The 13,621-nt window shown below is 43.1% G+C and overlaps 1 protein-coding gene across 2 annotated transcripts in view; it reads right to left on the bottom strand.

The window, feature by feature from the left end:
• SFPQ (splicing factor proline and glutamine rich) overlaps positions 1-13,621 on the bottom strand; it is a 40,810-nt gene that overhangs the window by 17,519 nt on the left and 9,670 nt on the right. Inside the window, exons 10-11 of one of the 2 annotated variants that reach the window (XM_078681128.1) lie at positions 6,516-6,568; positions 5,801-5,867 (exon numbers count right to left, since the gene is read on the bottom strand). In XM_078681128.1, the coding sequence (XP_078537254.1) occupies positions 6,545-6,568 (24 nt within the window). In that variant the 3' untranslated portion in view covers positions 5,801-5,867; positions 6,516-6,544. Of the gene's footprint in view, positions 1-5,800; positions 5,868-6,515; positions 6,569-10,747; positions 11,535-13,621 lie in introns of those variants that run through there. The other variant, XM_078681127.1, reaches the window with a different exon arrangement.

Consider the following 13,621-nt stretch of genomic DNA (forward strand, 5'->3'; position numbering starts at 1 on the left):
AAGTGTTTTCCCATCAAAAGGTTGATTAAGTAACGAGGTTTGTACCTCTTGTTTGAATCCTGACACTCTGAGCCATGCATGTCTCCTTAGCATGATGCTTGTATTCGTCGACCTTGCCGCAGTTTCTGCCGCGTCTAGGGCGCACTTTATTGAAGTGTTAGTAATTAACTTCCCTTCTTGTATAAGTTGATCAGCTCTCTTTTGATGTTCTTTAGGGAGATGTTTGATGAGTGTTTCTAATTCATCATAATGCGCTCTGTCATACCTTGCAAGTAGTGCTTGCGTATTAGCTATGCGCCAACTGTTTGCCGCTTGAGATGCTACTCTCTTGCCAGAGGCATCTATTAGTTTAGACTCTTTGTCAGGAGGTGGCGCTTCTCCCGTAGATAAAGAGTTTGCTCTCTTGCGAGCGTTTGTGACCACTAGTGAGTCTAGAGGAATTTGTCCCTTAATGTATATTGGGTCTTTTGGAGCTGCCCTATATTTTTTATCAATTCTTGGGTTCAATACCCTAGCCCTCACTGGGTCTTTGAATATCTCTGATGTATGACTGAGAAGGCCTTTTAGCATTGGTAGTGTTCCTGATGTTCTTTGTGCAGTAGGTAGTGTCTCTAATAAGAAGTCCTGTACTAGAGGTTCTGTATGTAGGTCTACCTTATGAAATGTTGCTGCTCTAGTAATGAGTTGTGCAAACCCAGTATTGTCATCAGGAGGTGAAGGTTATGAGGGATATGACTCAAGGTCGGTATCATTACCTGATCCCACATTATACTCCTCCCATGGGTCTGCCTCCTCTGGGATTGTGTCCTCATCATCCCCAGGGTGTCCCCCCTCCCCTGTGTCACTTTCTCCATCTGTTGTAGGTGTAGATGGACGTGTGGGAGGAATATCTGGCCTATTGTGAGGAATAGGCGAAGATGGTGTGTGAGGTTTGGGAGAAGGGGGAGGAGTTGTATTCGTCCCCATTGTTCTCTTCTTTGGATGAGCCTTGTCGTCCAAATGTTCATGTTTCCTCTTTTTAGGTAGCTCTGTGACTACCTTGCCAGTCTTTGGGTCAATAAACAAAGTCTTTTGTTTAGGATCCGTTCCGTGTTCCTGTGTCGGTACCGCAGTTTTCGGTTCCGAAAGGTGTCTTTTCTTTGAAATGTCCATTTGTGTTTTCGGTGCCGAAGTTTTGTTCGGATCCGATTTCTTCGGTATCGAAGATGTCCCCGGTGTCGAGGGTGTTTTCGGCGCCGAAGCGTGCTTCGGTGTCGACATGGACTGCTTCGACTTCGAGCTTTCCTTGACCTGGTGCTTCGGTGTCGATGTGGTTGGTTTATCGGAACCGGAACCACTATGATGGGGGACCGAGTGTTTCGGTTTCTGTTTCGTTGCCGGGCTCGAAGGCGGGGCGTTGGAAACTTTTTTCGGTTGTCTGACCGGGCTCGAGGGCGGGGTCGACACCGTGCGGGGTCTGTTTTTCGGTAAAGGGACGTCGTCACTCACGGTTTGTTGGACGTCGATCTCCCCGACGTCGGACTCGTCCGCTTCTGACCCCGCCTCGTCGGCCTCTTCTTCCTCCTCTTCTGGTTGCTGGTCCTCGAACAGCTCCGGGATTGCTTGTGACTGCATTCTCGATACCTCGTGTCTTCGGGCTCGACGGTTTCTAATCGTCGACTTTGACGAGAACGCTGCACAGGCCTCACAGTCCCTGGATTCGTGTTCAGGGGACAAGCAGAGGTTGCACACTTCGTGTAGGTCCTTGTGTGGGAACTTAGCACCACACGTTGGACATTTTTTGAATGGAGTCCTTTCCATGGACCCCGGGCTGGACTACGTCGAGTTTCTCGTAGTCGTCGTCCTTCGAATCGCGTCGGTATGGAGTGAAGTCGCGTTCGATAACGATACCGTCGATTTGGAAAGGAATATGCGCCGGTTATAACCTTCTTTGTTGAAGTCGGTCCGGAGCGCTTCGATCCTCATCCGAACCAGATGGCGGAAAAAAACAATCTAAGGATGGAGCCGATGCCCATGCGCACTAACACCGAGAGGAGGAGTCACCTATGACGACAAAGACTTCTCCAGAAGAAAAACAAAGTGCAATCATCCGAGCCCAACACCAGATGGCGATCTATTCATAAATGTACCATCTGCAGCCCATATGCCTCGAACCCAAAGCTACAGGTAACTTTTCTTACTCTAGTATTGGAACGTTCATAGATTCCCATAGCTTATATCAGAGTAGCTAGCAGTCAGAAGCACATTATGCTCCCTCATTGTCCTCATTTCCTCTTCCTTTTTTGTTTTAAAGATTGTTTTTTAGCTTGATGCAAACAGTGCAACAACAAATAGCTCCATTAATACAGAAAGGAAGTAGCGAAGAAAGGAAAGCTCACCGCTCAATGGAAGAGGTTCCTCAGGACTGCCTGGCTACAGCCATGTCTTGTCAAGGCTTCTAGGCAGTAATGTCTTGTGAAGGTGTTCGTGCTGCTCCAAGTTGCAGCCCTGCAGATGTCCTTTATCTGGACCCCAGCAAAGAGGGTTGTAGATGAAGCCATGGACCTTGTAAAATGTGCTCACTATCCTCCAGGGGTTTGCCTGCTGCTGAATGACAAACGTCTAGCACTGGACACCCACAGAGCATACTCTGCTTGGACAGGGGTAAGCCCTTGCAGGGAGCGCTAAACAAAACGAACAGTCTAGAAGATTTCCGAAATTCTTCAGTACGGTCCAGATAGAATTTCAAACATCTCTGCACATCCAGTGAGTGGAGTGCCCTTTCTGCCGGCGTAGAGGGCTGAGGAAAAAATGCCTTAAGAATCACCGGTTCATTTAAATGAATTGAAGGAAAGGTTCCTGGATTGTCAGGGCCTGTAACTCACCAATCCTTCTTGCAGAAGTGAGAGCTAGGAGCACCACCTTCCACGAGAGGAATCCTCGATGAATCAGTTCAAAGGGATGCTTCATAAGCTGGGTGAGAACCAAATTCAAACGCCACGTAGTAGGCAGAGGGCTCAATGGAGGAAAGACTCTAAAGAGGCCTTTGAGAAACTGCTTGATAATCTTGACTGACGAGAGAAGGTCCAAATGCAGTGAGTCTATAGCAAGAAACTGCCGCCAAATGAACCTTTATAGATTGAGCCAGCCCGCTTAAGCCAAAGACAGGAAATATGGAACTTTATGAGGTAGAGACCCTCCTGCTGACACCAGATACAGAATAGTTTCCATTTAAACTGTATGTCTTGTTAGTAAAAGTAACTCTAGCCTGAGAGAGAACCTTAATCTCTTCCTAGAGATCTAAAGCAAGAAGCTCCCGCTGCTCAGGAGCCATGCAGACCGGTGTAATAAATAAGCAAGGGTCCGGATGCCAGATTGGCCCTGGGACATCGCGAGGTCTGGGTCAGTTATTAGCAGACCTGGAGGATCCATATTGGTGGTTGCTTTACTTTCTTTTACAAAAAGGTGGATACGCTACAAAAGACTAGGCCTAAGCCTTTTTTTCTCTTTTGTACCTACTGCTATGTTATTTTTGGTTACAGATACACATTCAGACGGGGAAGGATACACGCTATGGGAATCTATCGAAGTTCCAATACTGGAGTAAACTACTATGGCCAAGAAGTAGACTGATGCACATAACAATCCTTCATTCAAGTGTGTGATGTACTGAACCACTTTACTTTTGCAGATTATACCCTTTGCTACACCATTCTAGGATCCTGCTCCAATTTGCAGTGTAGCATTTCCATGTGGATTTTGAAAAATGCTATTGTCTTCTGTATGAGACCTAGGTGGCCAAAATAAGCCTTCAGGAACCAAGTGACAAGCTGAAAGTTGCTGGCTCTAGGTGGTATATCTGCCCTCGTTCCATAGTTGACAAGCCAGAGGCTCTAGTCTCAACCAGTCCTGTGCCACATCCACCAGCTCTAAAAACCTGGTCTGAATCACTGTGTGGGAGGTGGATTACCATCAGAATCGTGGGTGCCCATCTCCACCTATTTAGCAGCAGGAGCATCGTTTAGACTCGGGTGAAAAATGCATATTTTTGACATGTCCGTCAATTAAGCATTAATCACATAACCTAGGTTACTCGATGCAAAAGGTAGGCATTGGTGTGCCTAGTGTTTTAAACCAGTCTGTCTGTGGGTTCCCCATTTTGGATTTTTATTCCAACAGCATGCTGCTTAAGCAATTATATAGAGGAGCTAGTTTTCCTGCTTTATCAGTTCCAGCTTCCGCTTTTGAGCCTAAGCAGATTGACGGCTTATAGTGCTATTCTCTACTAAATGCCACTATATCCAAGTCATGCAGAGACCATGCATGAGACCATGTCAACTTAATACTTTCCATTCCTTGAGGAAACGTCTGAGCCTGCGCCCTGCAAGTGTCCAGCAGTGGGTCTCGTGGCAAGATCGTTGTGGAGGGACACCTTTGCCCAGGCCCTGCCTCAAACGTGCAGTCTAGCAGCGCTGGGATACTGCCACTACTGTGATGCGCATTGTGAGCTGGCAACAGGCTTAGAGATGGTGTTTTGAGGGGGGCTGATCCTTTCTAGACTGTGCTGGCCCTCCAAAAGGTCCCCCGAACTAGAAGGCTTAGCAGTGCTGCTATCTTTTTCTGCAGTGACTTATCCACTGCTCGGCCGAACAGGAAGGCGATTAATGGCGTATTTTGAACTACCTCTTGTTTGAACAGTCAGCCACGAGTGTCATCTGAGTGGAGCCCTCACAGGTGGATTTAGTGCAGACACATCGTGAGATGATTTAGTGCAGACTTAAAGCAGGTTTTCAGTCTGCTTGACACTTATGAGTGAGCCTTTTGGCCTGCTTGGAGAAATTGAAGCAGAATCTCGAGTATCAATGCCCCTTGTTTTTGGCGTTTGGTTAGCTCTCGGTCTAGTCTGAATGCTTTGGTACAGCCCCCATGTCATGGCACTTGGGGGAAGATTTTAGACTGCAACGTTGTGTCTTTTGTCACTGCCACACCTCAAGTGACTAGGCCGGGGTGAGGTTGGGGTCTGCGCGCTTCTTCAAAGAAAGTGGTCCTTCAATAATATGGTCTAAACCCGGGTGGGTGTCCACCTTCTCTTCAGGGTCCTAGTTTGGGATTCTGCTCAGGCTTGCTCTGCATCACGGCCTTCAGGTAAGCAAGGGCTGCAGAACTAGACCCGACCCATGCATTTATGGTGGCACTTCTGGTAATCTAAAGGGGGTATTGCTCCATCTTTATACATTCACCACCCCTTGAGGTGGGACGGTGGTCCACAGAACTTTGCACCTGGAAATGCCTTCCTTACTCAATGTAGCCACTGCAGCCTTACATCTTCCATATTATTGCTCTGCTTCCAGAAAACAGAATTTAAAGACTGCAACCACACATTGCAGAAAAAAGGACAAAGTACTAATCAATGGCGCTAAAAAAATACCAAGATATTAAATGTTGGCGTAAACTACTAGACTGCTACATGCACAGCAATGTGAATCCAGAAAAGATTCATTCTTCAAAGTCTCAGTAGACAAGCCACCCACAGAAATATTGTGCATAAAAATAGAAATGAACTTAAGGCAACCACAAGCAAATCAGACCAAGATCCTTTTAACAGATTTGATCGGATTACCACCCCCTCTGACTATGACAAGTGCAAAAAACCCAACATTAAAAATGCACACCGCCAAGGTTATTTTTGTACGGTTAGTTCGCGTTAAAGAATCCATAGATTTAGTCATGCAGATTAGTATTTTACAGTACATACCAAAAGCATCGCTTAAAACTAGACTGCCAAGGCTCTACAATATTTACATCTGCATCATAAACTTACCTTTTTTCTCTTGAAGTTATGACCTCTAATCCTGACCACAAAGCATGCGTGCTTACGATTTCTACATCTAAAATAAAAAAATCGCATTACATTAAACTTAAGCTGCTTGTGCCCTTTCTTAATCAAACTGTACAGCATATGGCCCAGTGTTTAAACTGAGATTAAATTTAATTTCAGTCTGCCTATACTCTCGTTGTGCACCACTGATTTAATGTTGGATTAGGTATGACTATAACAGCACCGAGTATAAGCCTTCAAACTATTACGACAAGCAAGAATGGCACTATAAGCAAAGAACTCTACTGATCGGGATAACGCTCGAGTTGCCAACTGTAGCTTGTACCATTTAACCCCAACTTTGCATCAAACCTACTTTACTCAGTTGCTGCAAGATTTCTGAAATGAAAACTAAATATGAAGTAGTGTAGGACAACTCAAGACCTCTTGCACACCACCCAACACTAAAGAGCTGCATTACTCATGAGCTTTGACATTTTGCGAGGTTTGATACTTTAAAAGATATCACTGTGTATAATCTTATTGTTACTTGAGATATTAGTACCCTATTTTACCATCACTACACTGTTGCAGCAGGCTTATTTCTTGGCGCACCCACCCTCCAGTTAAGAGAAAGTAAAGTCTTCAGCCATGCTGTAGTTGCAAGCAACAGACAAATATATTAAAAAAAAGCTTTCATTCTTACTGAAATACGTACCTGAAATAAAACGTTTTGGTTTATCCATTTCAACCAACACCCAGTATAGTTACCTAAAGAATAACAGAGCAAAGTTAAAATTGGTAAAAACCTAAGCAAAGTCTTAAGAAGTCTAAAGTATGAAAAAACTCAATCACCCCCTCCCACGTATCATGCTAACTTGTAAATAATAAAAGTTCACTCGGAGTTTAAGAGTATTTCCACAAAAGGAAAATTTAAGTAGCGGTGTGTATAGGGATTCGTAAAGGCCCTCCTTAAATCCTGACCAGGAAGTGGTTCTTCCATTTTTTTTTTTTAAATAGTTTGAATAAGCCTGCATTTTTATTAAGGCAGGCAAGCCCAGTTATTTGAAGAGTATTGAAACTGGGGCAGTAACATGCAGAGAATCCCTGGGATTGCTACAGATACACGCCCAACCCTTTACCGAGACCATTTGATAACTGGTCGGCCAGGTTGCTCAATTTCGGCGTATCCGGGAGCAAGCAGTAAGTCGCCCCATTACCTCCCCCAAAATACATTTCATATTGAAATACAGCAATGTTATAAAAGCTTGGCTGAAATACTTTAAAGATCATGCATTCATGTCCCTAAAAAGTACCAGTATTGGACATGAATGCAAAGATTCTGGCACCACATTTCTGACGGTTTATTTTATCAAAATGTGATAAACTCAAGGCTATAAAAAAATGAAACCCAGTGCGAGCACTAAAGTTTACACTTCACTTATTCGAATCAATTCCAAAAGGGACGTAAGGAATTGAGCGAGTAAGATCCAAGTGAGCTATACGCGTAGAAAGTACCAAGCTTTCTACCCACGTTATTAACTCGTATACATTTGCAGTAATCATAATCACAAGCATACTATACAAGCTGCCACCTAGGCAATGCTAGTTAAAGGCACTATACGAACTAGCTCAACACTTTAATAGCGCTGAAAGTAATCAAAAGCTGGGGAAGATGTCGGCTGATTATGCATTGTAAAAAGATAGATAACAAACCGTTAAGTAATACATTTGACTCCCCTGTGAACTCCTTTATGCTTCCACCTCTAAACACTTAATGCCCACACTGCACACGTTATCAAACAAGTTGTCTGAATATAAAAAAATAAAAAAAAGTCAGCCACTAGTCAGACTCGGGAGTTCAGGGGTTTTCCACCCCAAATCAGATTAGAGTCTTGCCAAGCGCATCAGGTCACCAAAACTCCCATCTTAAACCCAAGACTGCGATCAAAATTTTAGAAGTGGTCCAAGATTGCGTGGAAAACAATGTTTCGGGCAACCAAAAGTGTGTAATGCAGACGGCGAAATCAATGTTGTGCTGTACAGCTACGCAGCTGTACAACTCACCAACTGGCTGATTCAATAACAAAGACACCGAGTTAAATGGGACAAGTTGAGTATTATTCAAAAACCCGTTCCTCCCTCTACGATACAAACCTAGACCAACCCCAACAGAAAAAATTAGCACCTGAAAGCTTTTTAAGCTCCCCGGGGCTTTTCAGAAACACGTACACAAAGTGCATCACATCGAGCACTTCGTTAATTTCTTAGCACATTTAATTTAAGAAGCAAATCGTGCTGCACGTGCCGATTTGAATTTCAGCAAGTACAGAATACAAGCATTTCACACGGTGCAATGTGCACCAAAGAAACAATTTCTGCATGGTTTTAGAGTCCAACCCACAAAGAGTACCACATGTAATAAGTACAAAAGTAAAACATGGTTCAAGCTACATAGGTCATACCACACAGAAGCGAGTGCTGCACTGCAATTTCAGTCAGAAGTGTGATGCCAGAATAACACGACACATACATTATAAGTGACCAAGTTTTAGGATATTGCTTTTATACCTACCTGCATCAGCCAGCAATGAGAATCTTGAAGCAAGCGGGAATACTACATCCGGGTCCTACTGTCCATTGCCACCTGAAGTACTATGTTCCTCACAGTAATGCACTGAAGAAAGGCTGGCTAAGCAGTTACGTAGATGAGTACTATTAACTTCAGCAATTGTTGACTCCAGAACTCCAGCAAAAAAGATTCCAAACACATGTGCCACGTTAAAGCAAAGGGTGGGGGCGTCTAATTAAACGCTACTACACAATACATTGTGAATATTGTTTCAGGTATTGAAACTAGCCAGGCAGCAGACAGAAAAAAAAAGGAATGAAGCATTTGGACAAAAAGTGTGAATGAAGTGTTCGAAGTCAAAAAATTGTGGTAGGTTAACATTGTTGCCCAATTAACTTAGTATGATGCAGAAAAACGTAATGTGGGGTGTAAAAAAGTCAAACGTTAGCATAAGTGGGCTACGCCAAAGGCTATTCTTCGGTCTTAAATTTGGCTTGTCAATTCTGGTGGAGGTTCCTTAAAAAGCGGGTCAGTTTCCTACACCATTGCACCTGTAGGAGGCAACCAACTTACATATTAGAAAGGCATCAAGTGACGAACTGCTCATGTCTAACCGAGTTAGGCAGACTAGCATCCAAAACAAGGTTGTGCCAGATGCCAGGGAGGCTCCCAATCCTCCAAACGCTCCTTCAAGAGCATCCTCTTGTGCAACAGTCACAATAAAATTCAGCATATGCGGAATGCGCATTTTTTCACCTAAATGTAGTTCAACTAGAGCAGTCCCTACAAAGTGTACATCTTTTATTTAAAATGATGTGCAATAGTCCATTTAAGTGTCCAAAAAGTGATACCCTTTGTGTATGTTAGGACCAATGCTAATCACAATAGGGAGCAAGCCCAACCTTTTTCTAGGGATTCAGTGACTAAGTGTAACAGACTTAATCAATTAGGCCTACTGCAGATGTGAATCGGTCATTTTAATTCCACTTTAGAAACTAGGCAAGCAAATGTGTTCAAGCACATTCATTTTCAAAAGTCAAATGCAGTCTTAAATACACCGCAACAACTTCGTAAACGCAGTTTTACACTGCGCAGCATTTGTCGCATAGGTATTTAAATTACAATGTTAACTTCAGGTGCAATGCGTTCCTGTCTTAAACAGAGGTGGGACATCTACTGGCCAATTAAACACTATTGAAAAACACTGGGGGTGAGGAATGGCGGGGGGGCAAATAGCAGCTGAATATTAAGGTAAGAAAGTCCTTTAAGTTTTTAACTTTCCTATATGGAGTGTGAACCATTTCACATTTGGCCAGGTGTAGCCTGTAATTCAGGGCAAGTAAAGCTTTTGGCATTAAAAAGTACCACTTCGTGGTCTAATACATAGCAAAATTTTCTTAGCCATCTCAAAGGTTTAGGGCGGCTGCCTAAAGCGTTCAAATCATGATGTATATATGCAAATTATTGACCAGGCAACATTATGGGGACACGTATCCATAGGTTGAATTTAAAACCAACTGGACAACTATTTAGGAATTTTGGAACTAACATGGCAGACTGTGCCGGTCTACAAGTGGATGTAAGAAAAAAGGAATACAAACTTAATACGGTACGGTAGAGGGCAACTCAACTATACGTGCGTTTGGCCAACTAAGCCCAGACCCACATTAACAAGTCACTAGGTCCCTTAAGACGATGTACAATTACTAGGACAGCGAGTCATAATTAAACAAATTATGCACACGTTTGAGTTCTGGTGGAAAGCACACTTAAGGGGTTTCACTACTAACTATTAAAAAAATGTTTAAACAGATGCAACTAGTTTCCTGCATAAACAATTTTATGCAAATCCAGCACAGCAGTGTGTTCTGCCAATCTCATCGCGTTATTGGATCGTTCAACCTAGGTGTCCAAAGCGTACACCTGTTGAGTCATTTACACAAGGACAAGTTTGAGGGAGGCAGTCAATTAAAGCTACCATTCCAAACATACCCAGCGCTCGTTTGTGAAAAGCCATAGGCTACTTCGACCAACCATTGTTTACTTGCCAAATCAGTGTCGCATATCATGGAGACAATTCCATAACTTTTAAAGTATCGGTTACACTTTCATTGCCCAGGATTTATCGTGCATAATTATAAAACTTTCAACACCCAAATTAAGCATCTACAAAATCCCATGTATTTAAACCTTATTCAAATTCTGCTAATCATCCGTATCTGTACTATGGATGCCAGAACGGCAGAAAGGCCCCTTGCAAATTATACATAGTATGGGCTTGCTAAACCAACACATACCTTCAAATGTGACTCAGTTTTATATCCTAGTTTCACTCACAATGAACAGTTTAGTTTCCCAATACACAACCAGTCTGAACGTTTGACATTTTTTCTTTTTATTTAAAGTCATTTAATACAACCCAATAGGGATAGCGTTTCTTAAAAGGACAACTTCCACATTCAAGGTCCGCAAACGCTCACAAGTACAATGCCAAAAAAAGGAGCCTCAACATTAAACTGTCAGCACTTTGCCCTAATGGCTTTAAGTTGAGACCTATATCACAATGTTCACATAACCGCAACAAGTATTACAGTTTAGCTGCTATGCCCTCAGTCAGTTATGTTAAATATCTACTATGCAAGTTGGTAACTGGAGAATATATTTCCAGAATGCTACGGTCATCAACTGCAATGTTTGTAACCTGCACGCAAGACCAAGCCTGGATTTAATGGACTTGGTCTACCAGTCTTAAAAAACACAAGGTACGCATTGTGACCAATGAACCCCATTTGCAGTCATACAACGGACAAGAATGGCGATACGGCTCTGTTACATTGCAATGGGGAAGTGAACATGAGAACTGCAAATTTGGAACATTTACATAAATTACCTCTAAACAGACCTTTTGCAAATCTTGGCTTAACAAAAAAATGTTTCTTACTAAAATGCAAGAATAAAAATGTTGGTGCCAAAAAAAGTAAAATAAAAGGGAATGTAGTTTTAGTATCGGGGCTTTTTGTTCGGGCCTTCGTACTCGTCTCCTCTCCCCCTACTATACCCAGCTGCTACTGCTCCTGCGCTTGGCGCCCCAGTGCCCATTCCTCTGGGAGCCGAGGTACTCGCAGGACCTGCACTTGCACTTCCCTGAGCATAGCGCTCACTTCGCTATTGGGGCAGAATCCGGTCATTATAGGTAGTTGACGTCCATATGTGCATAGATTATATTTAGAAGGATCCGCAGTCAACGTTCGTCGATACAATCACCATTGAGTCGATCCACAGGCACCAGGAACATAGAAAGGAAAAAAGGGTAATTTGAAAATTAGTTAAGTTAAACACATGCCTTTTCTGGTATGTTCCACTGATCCACACATCTGGTTCCACAAAAACAGACCAGTCCTATAATGTAACGAGTACAACCACAACCCACCTAATAAATTTAGATTCAAATCTAAAGATAACAAATACACATGGTGGTGTGTTCATGAATAAACCCCAAACACTAACTTCACATTTAAGGTTTACTGCGAAGGGATAGCCTTGTCTGCAGAAATTTGAAGTTTGAACTGGTACCATAGGAAGCACCAGTTTAAGCTATTCTAAACCAATATTGGGTTAGCCATGGTTTACAAGCTAAGCCAAGCACGAACGTGCTGACGTGTAAAAAACGCCATACCTGGAGGATGACTTGTAAAGCCATGGATTTGTGGTAACAGGTGACGCTTACCAATCTATAGCCACTCGCATCTCCCCCTTCTGTATACTCAATTATAAAACAAGTTAATATTTATTTGCTACCCTATTGCTTCGTGCCACACCAAGCGATTATTTTACGGCAAGCTTGACGACATGGCGCATGCAATAAATAACTAGCTGCACCAAGCGTCAGATTAAGTCACTTTGGAAGATGGCATGAAGCAGTCACCGGGAAGGAAATGCGCAACTTGAGACCATGTTGAAAATATATTCAAATGCTGTGGACTGCTGGGCTACGAACTGGCCTTTTATATGAAGACTTTGCATTGTGTATTCTCAAAAGCAACTGATTTACATTCTGCTGACAGATTACTGGCGAACACAAACCAGTCACGGATACCGACTGGAAAGAGGGGTTAGGGGTGCAGTGATTTCTTAAGACACTACACTGCCATACTCTGGATTAACGAGGTTATCATAATCTATTGTTAAATCGTAGCATGCTACGATAACTCGATTATCGGGTCAACCTACTTTTCGAGTTGATATCAATGTTAAGTTTTAACTACATTGGTTTTTGTATATTTTCAGGTGACTAACTCCCACCCTCGGGATTTTTATCATACTGAGTTAATGAAGTTGGCATTGCGAGGGAAGGCGGTACCCCAATTAAGTGGTTGACGTGACAAGCCTGAATACAAACCAGTGAACAGTCGGCTGATGCTAGAGTTTTGCAATGCTAGCGCCAAACATGCCTCTGGTATAGGGACGTGCACCTGTAAATAGGTGGAATGTGCCTTCTATGGGCTTACCCAGAAACGATGTTTTGAATGATTTGGGGGGGTGGAGTTACCTAGTATGTTAACTAGAGCAGTGTGGGGCGGCAGCCTTTCTGCTAACTGATGATGCAAGCCAACCGATCAATCGTGTCTACCACCTTTGACACGCTCCGCTCGTGCAGATACACTGCATGGAGTCGAAACCCAAGCCTCGTAATGAAAATATCCCCCTGCAATGAGCATATGGAACTGGAACATGGGATCCACAGAATGACGAGGGCTATGCAGAAGGTCATGCGTGTGCAGTTCCTGCTCTGCAAGCCAGACTTGGACGTAACATAAAGGGACAAAAGTATTCTGAAGAATACTACGAGTGGAGTCATTTCTACAAGGTTATACAAATAGGAAACTGAACACATTTGGTGTAGCAGTAGGTCTGTCAGCAGAAGTCAGCCAGAATATTAACCATTGGTAAACCGGGAACAGAGCAAGTCATTGAAAACTACGAGAATACCAGAGCTATATTCGATTTCACACTACAGATGTTAAAAGGTCACTACTTACCATAGTAAATGGTACTCCTAGTCCAGAGGCTCCCATTACCAAATCCTAAGAAAAGTTGCCATCTGATGACCAGGGCCAGAAACTGTATAAAGCATCTTGAAAAAAGGCCGCGACCACGCTCTTTTGCATACAAAAAAGGCGCCGGACCACGCGCTCTTTTGCATACAAAAAAGGCCAACTGACAAAGTAGCTAACTAGAATATAGTACAGGTT

Source organism: Lissotriton helveticus, chromosome 3_1 (genome assembly GCF_964261635.1).
Source record: "Lissotriton helveticus chromosome 3_1, aLisHel1.1, whole genome shotgun sequence".
NCBI lineage: Eukaryota > Metazoa > Chordata > Amphibia > Caudata > Salamandridae > Lissotriton > Lissotriton helveticus.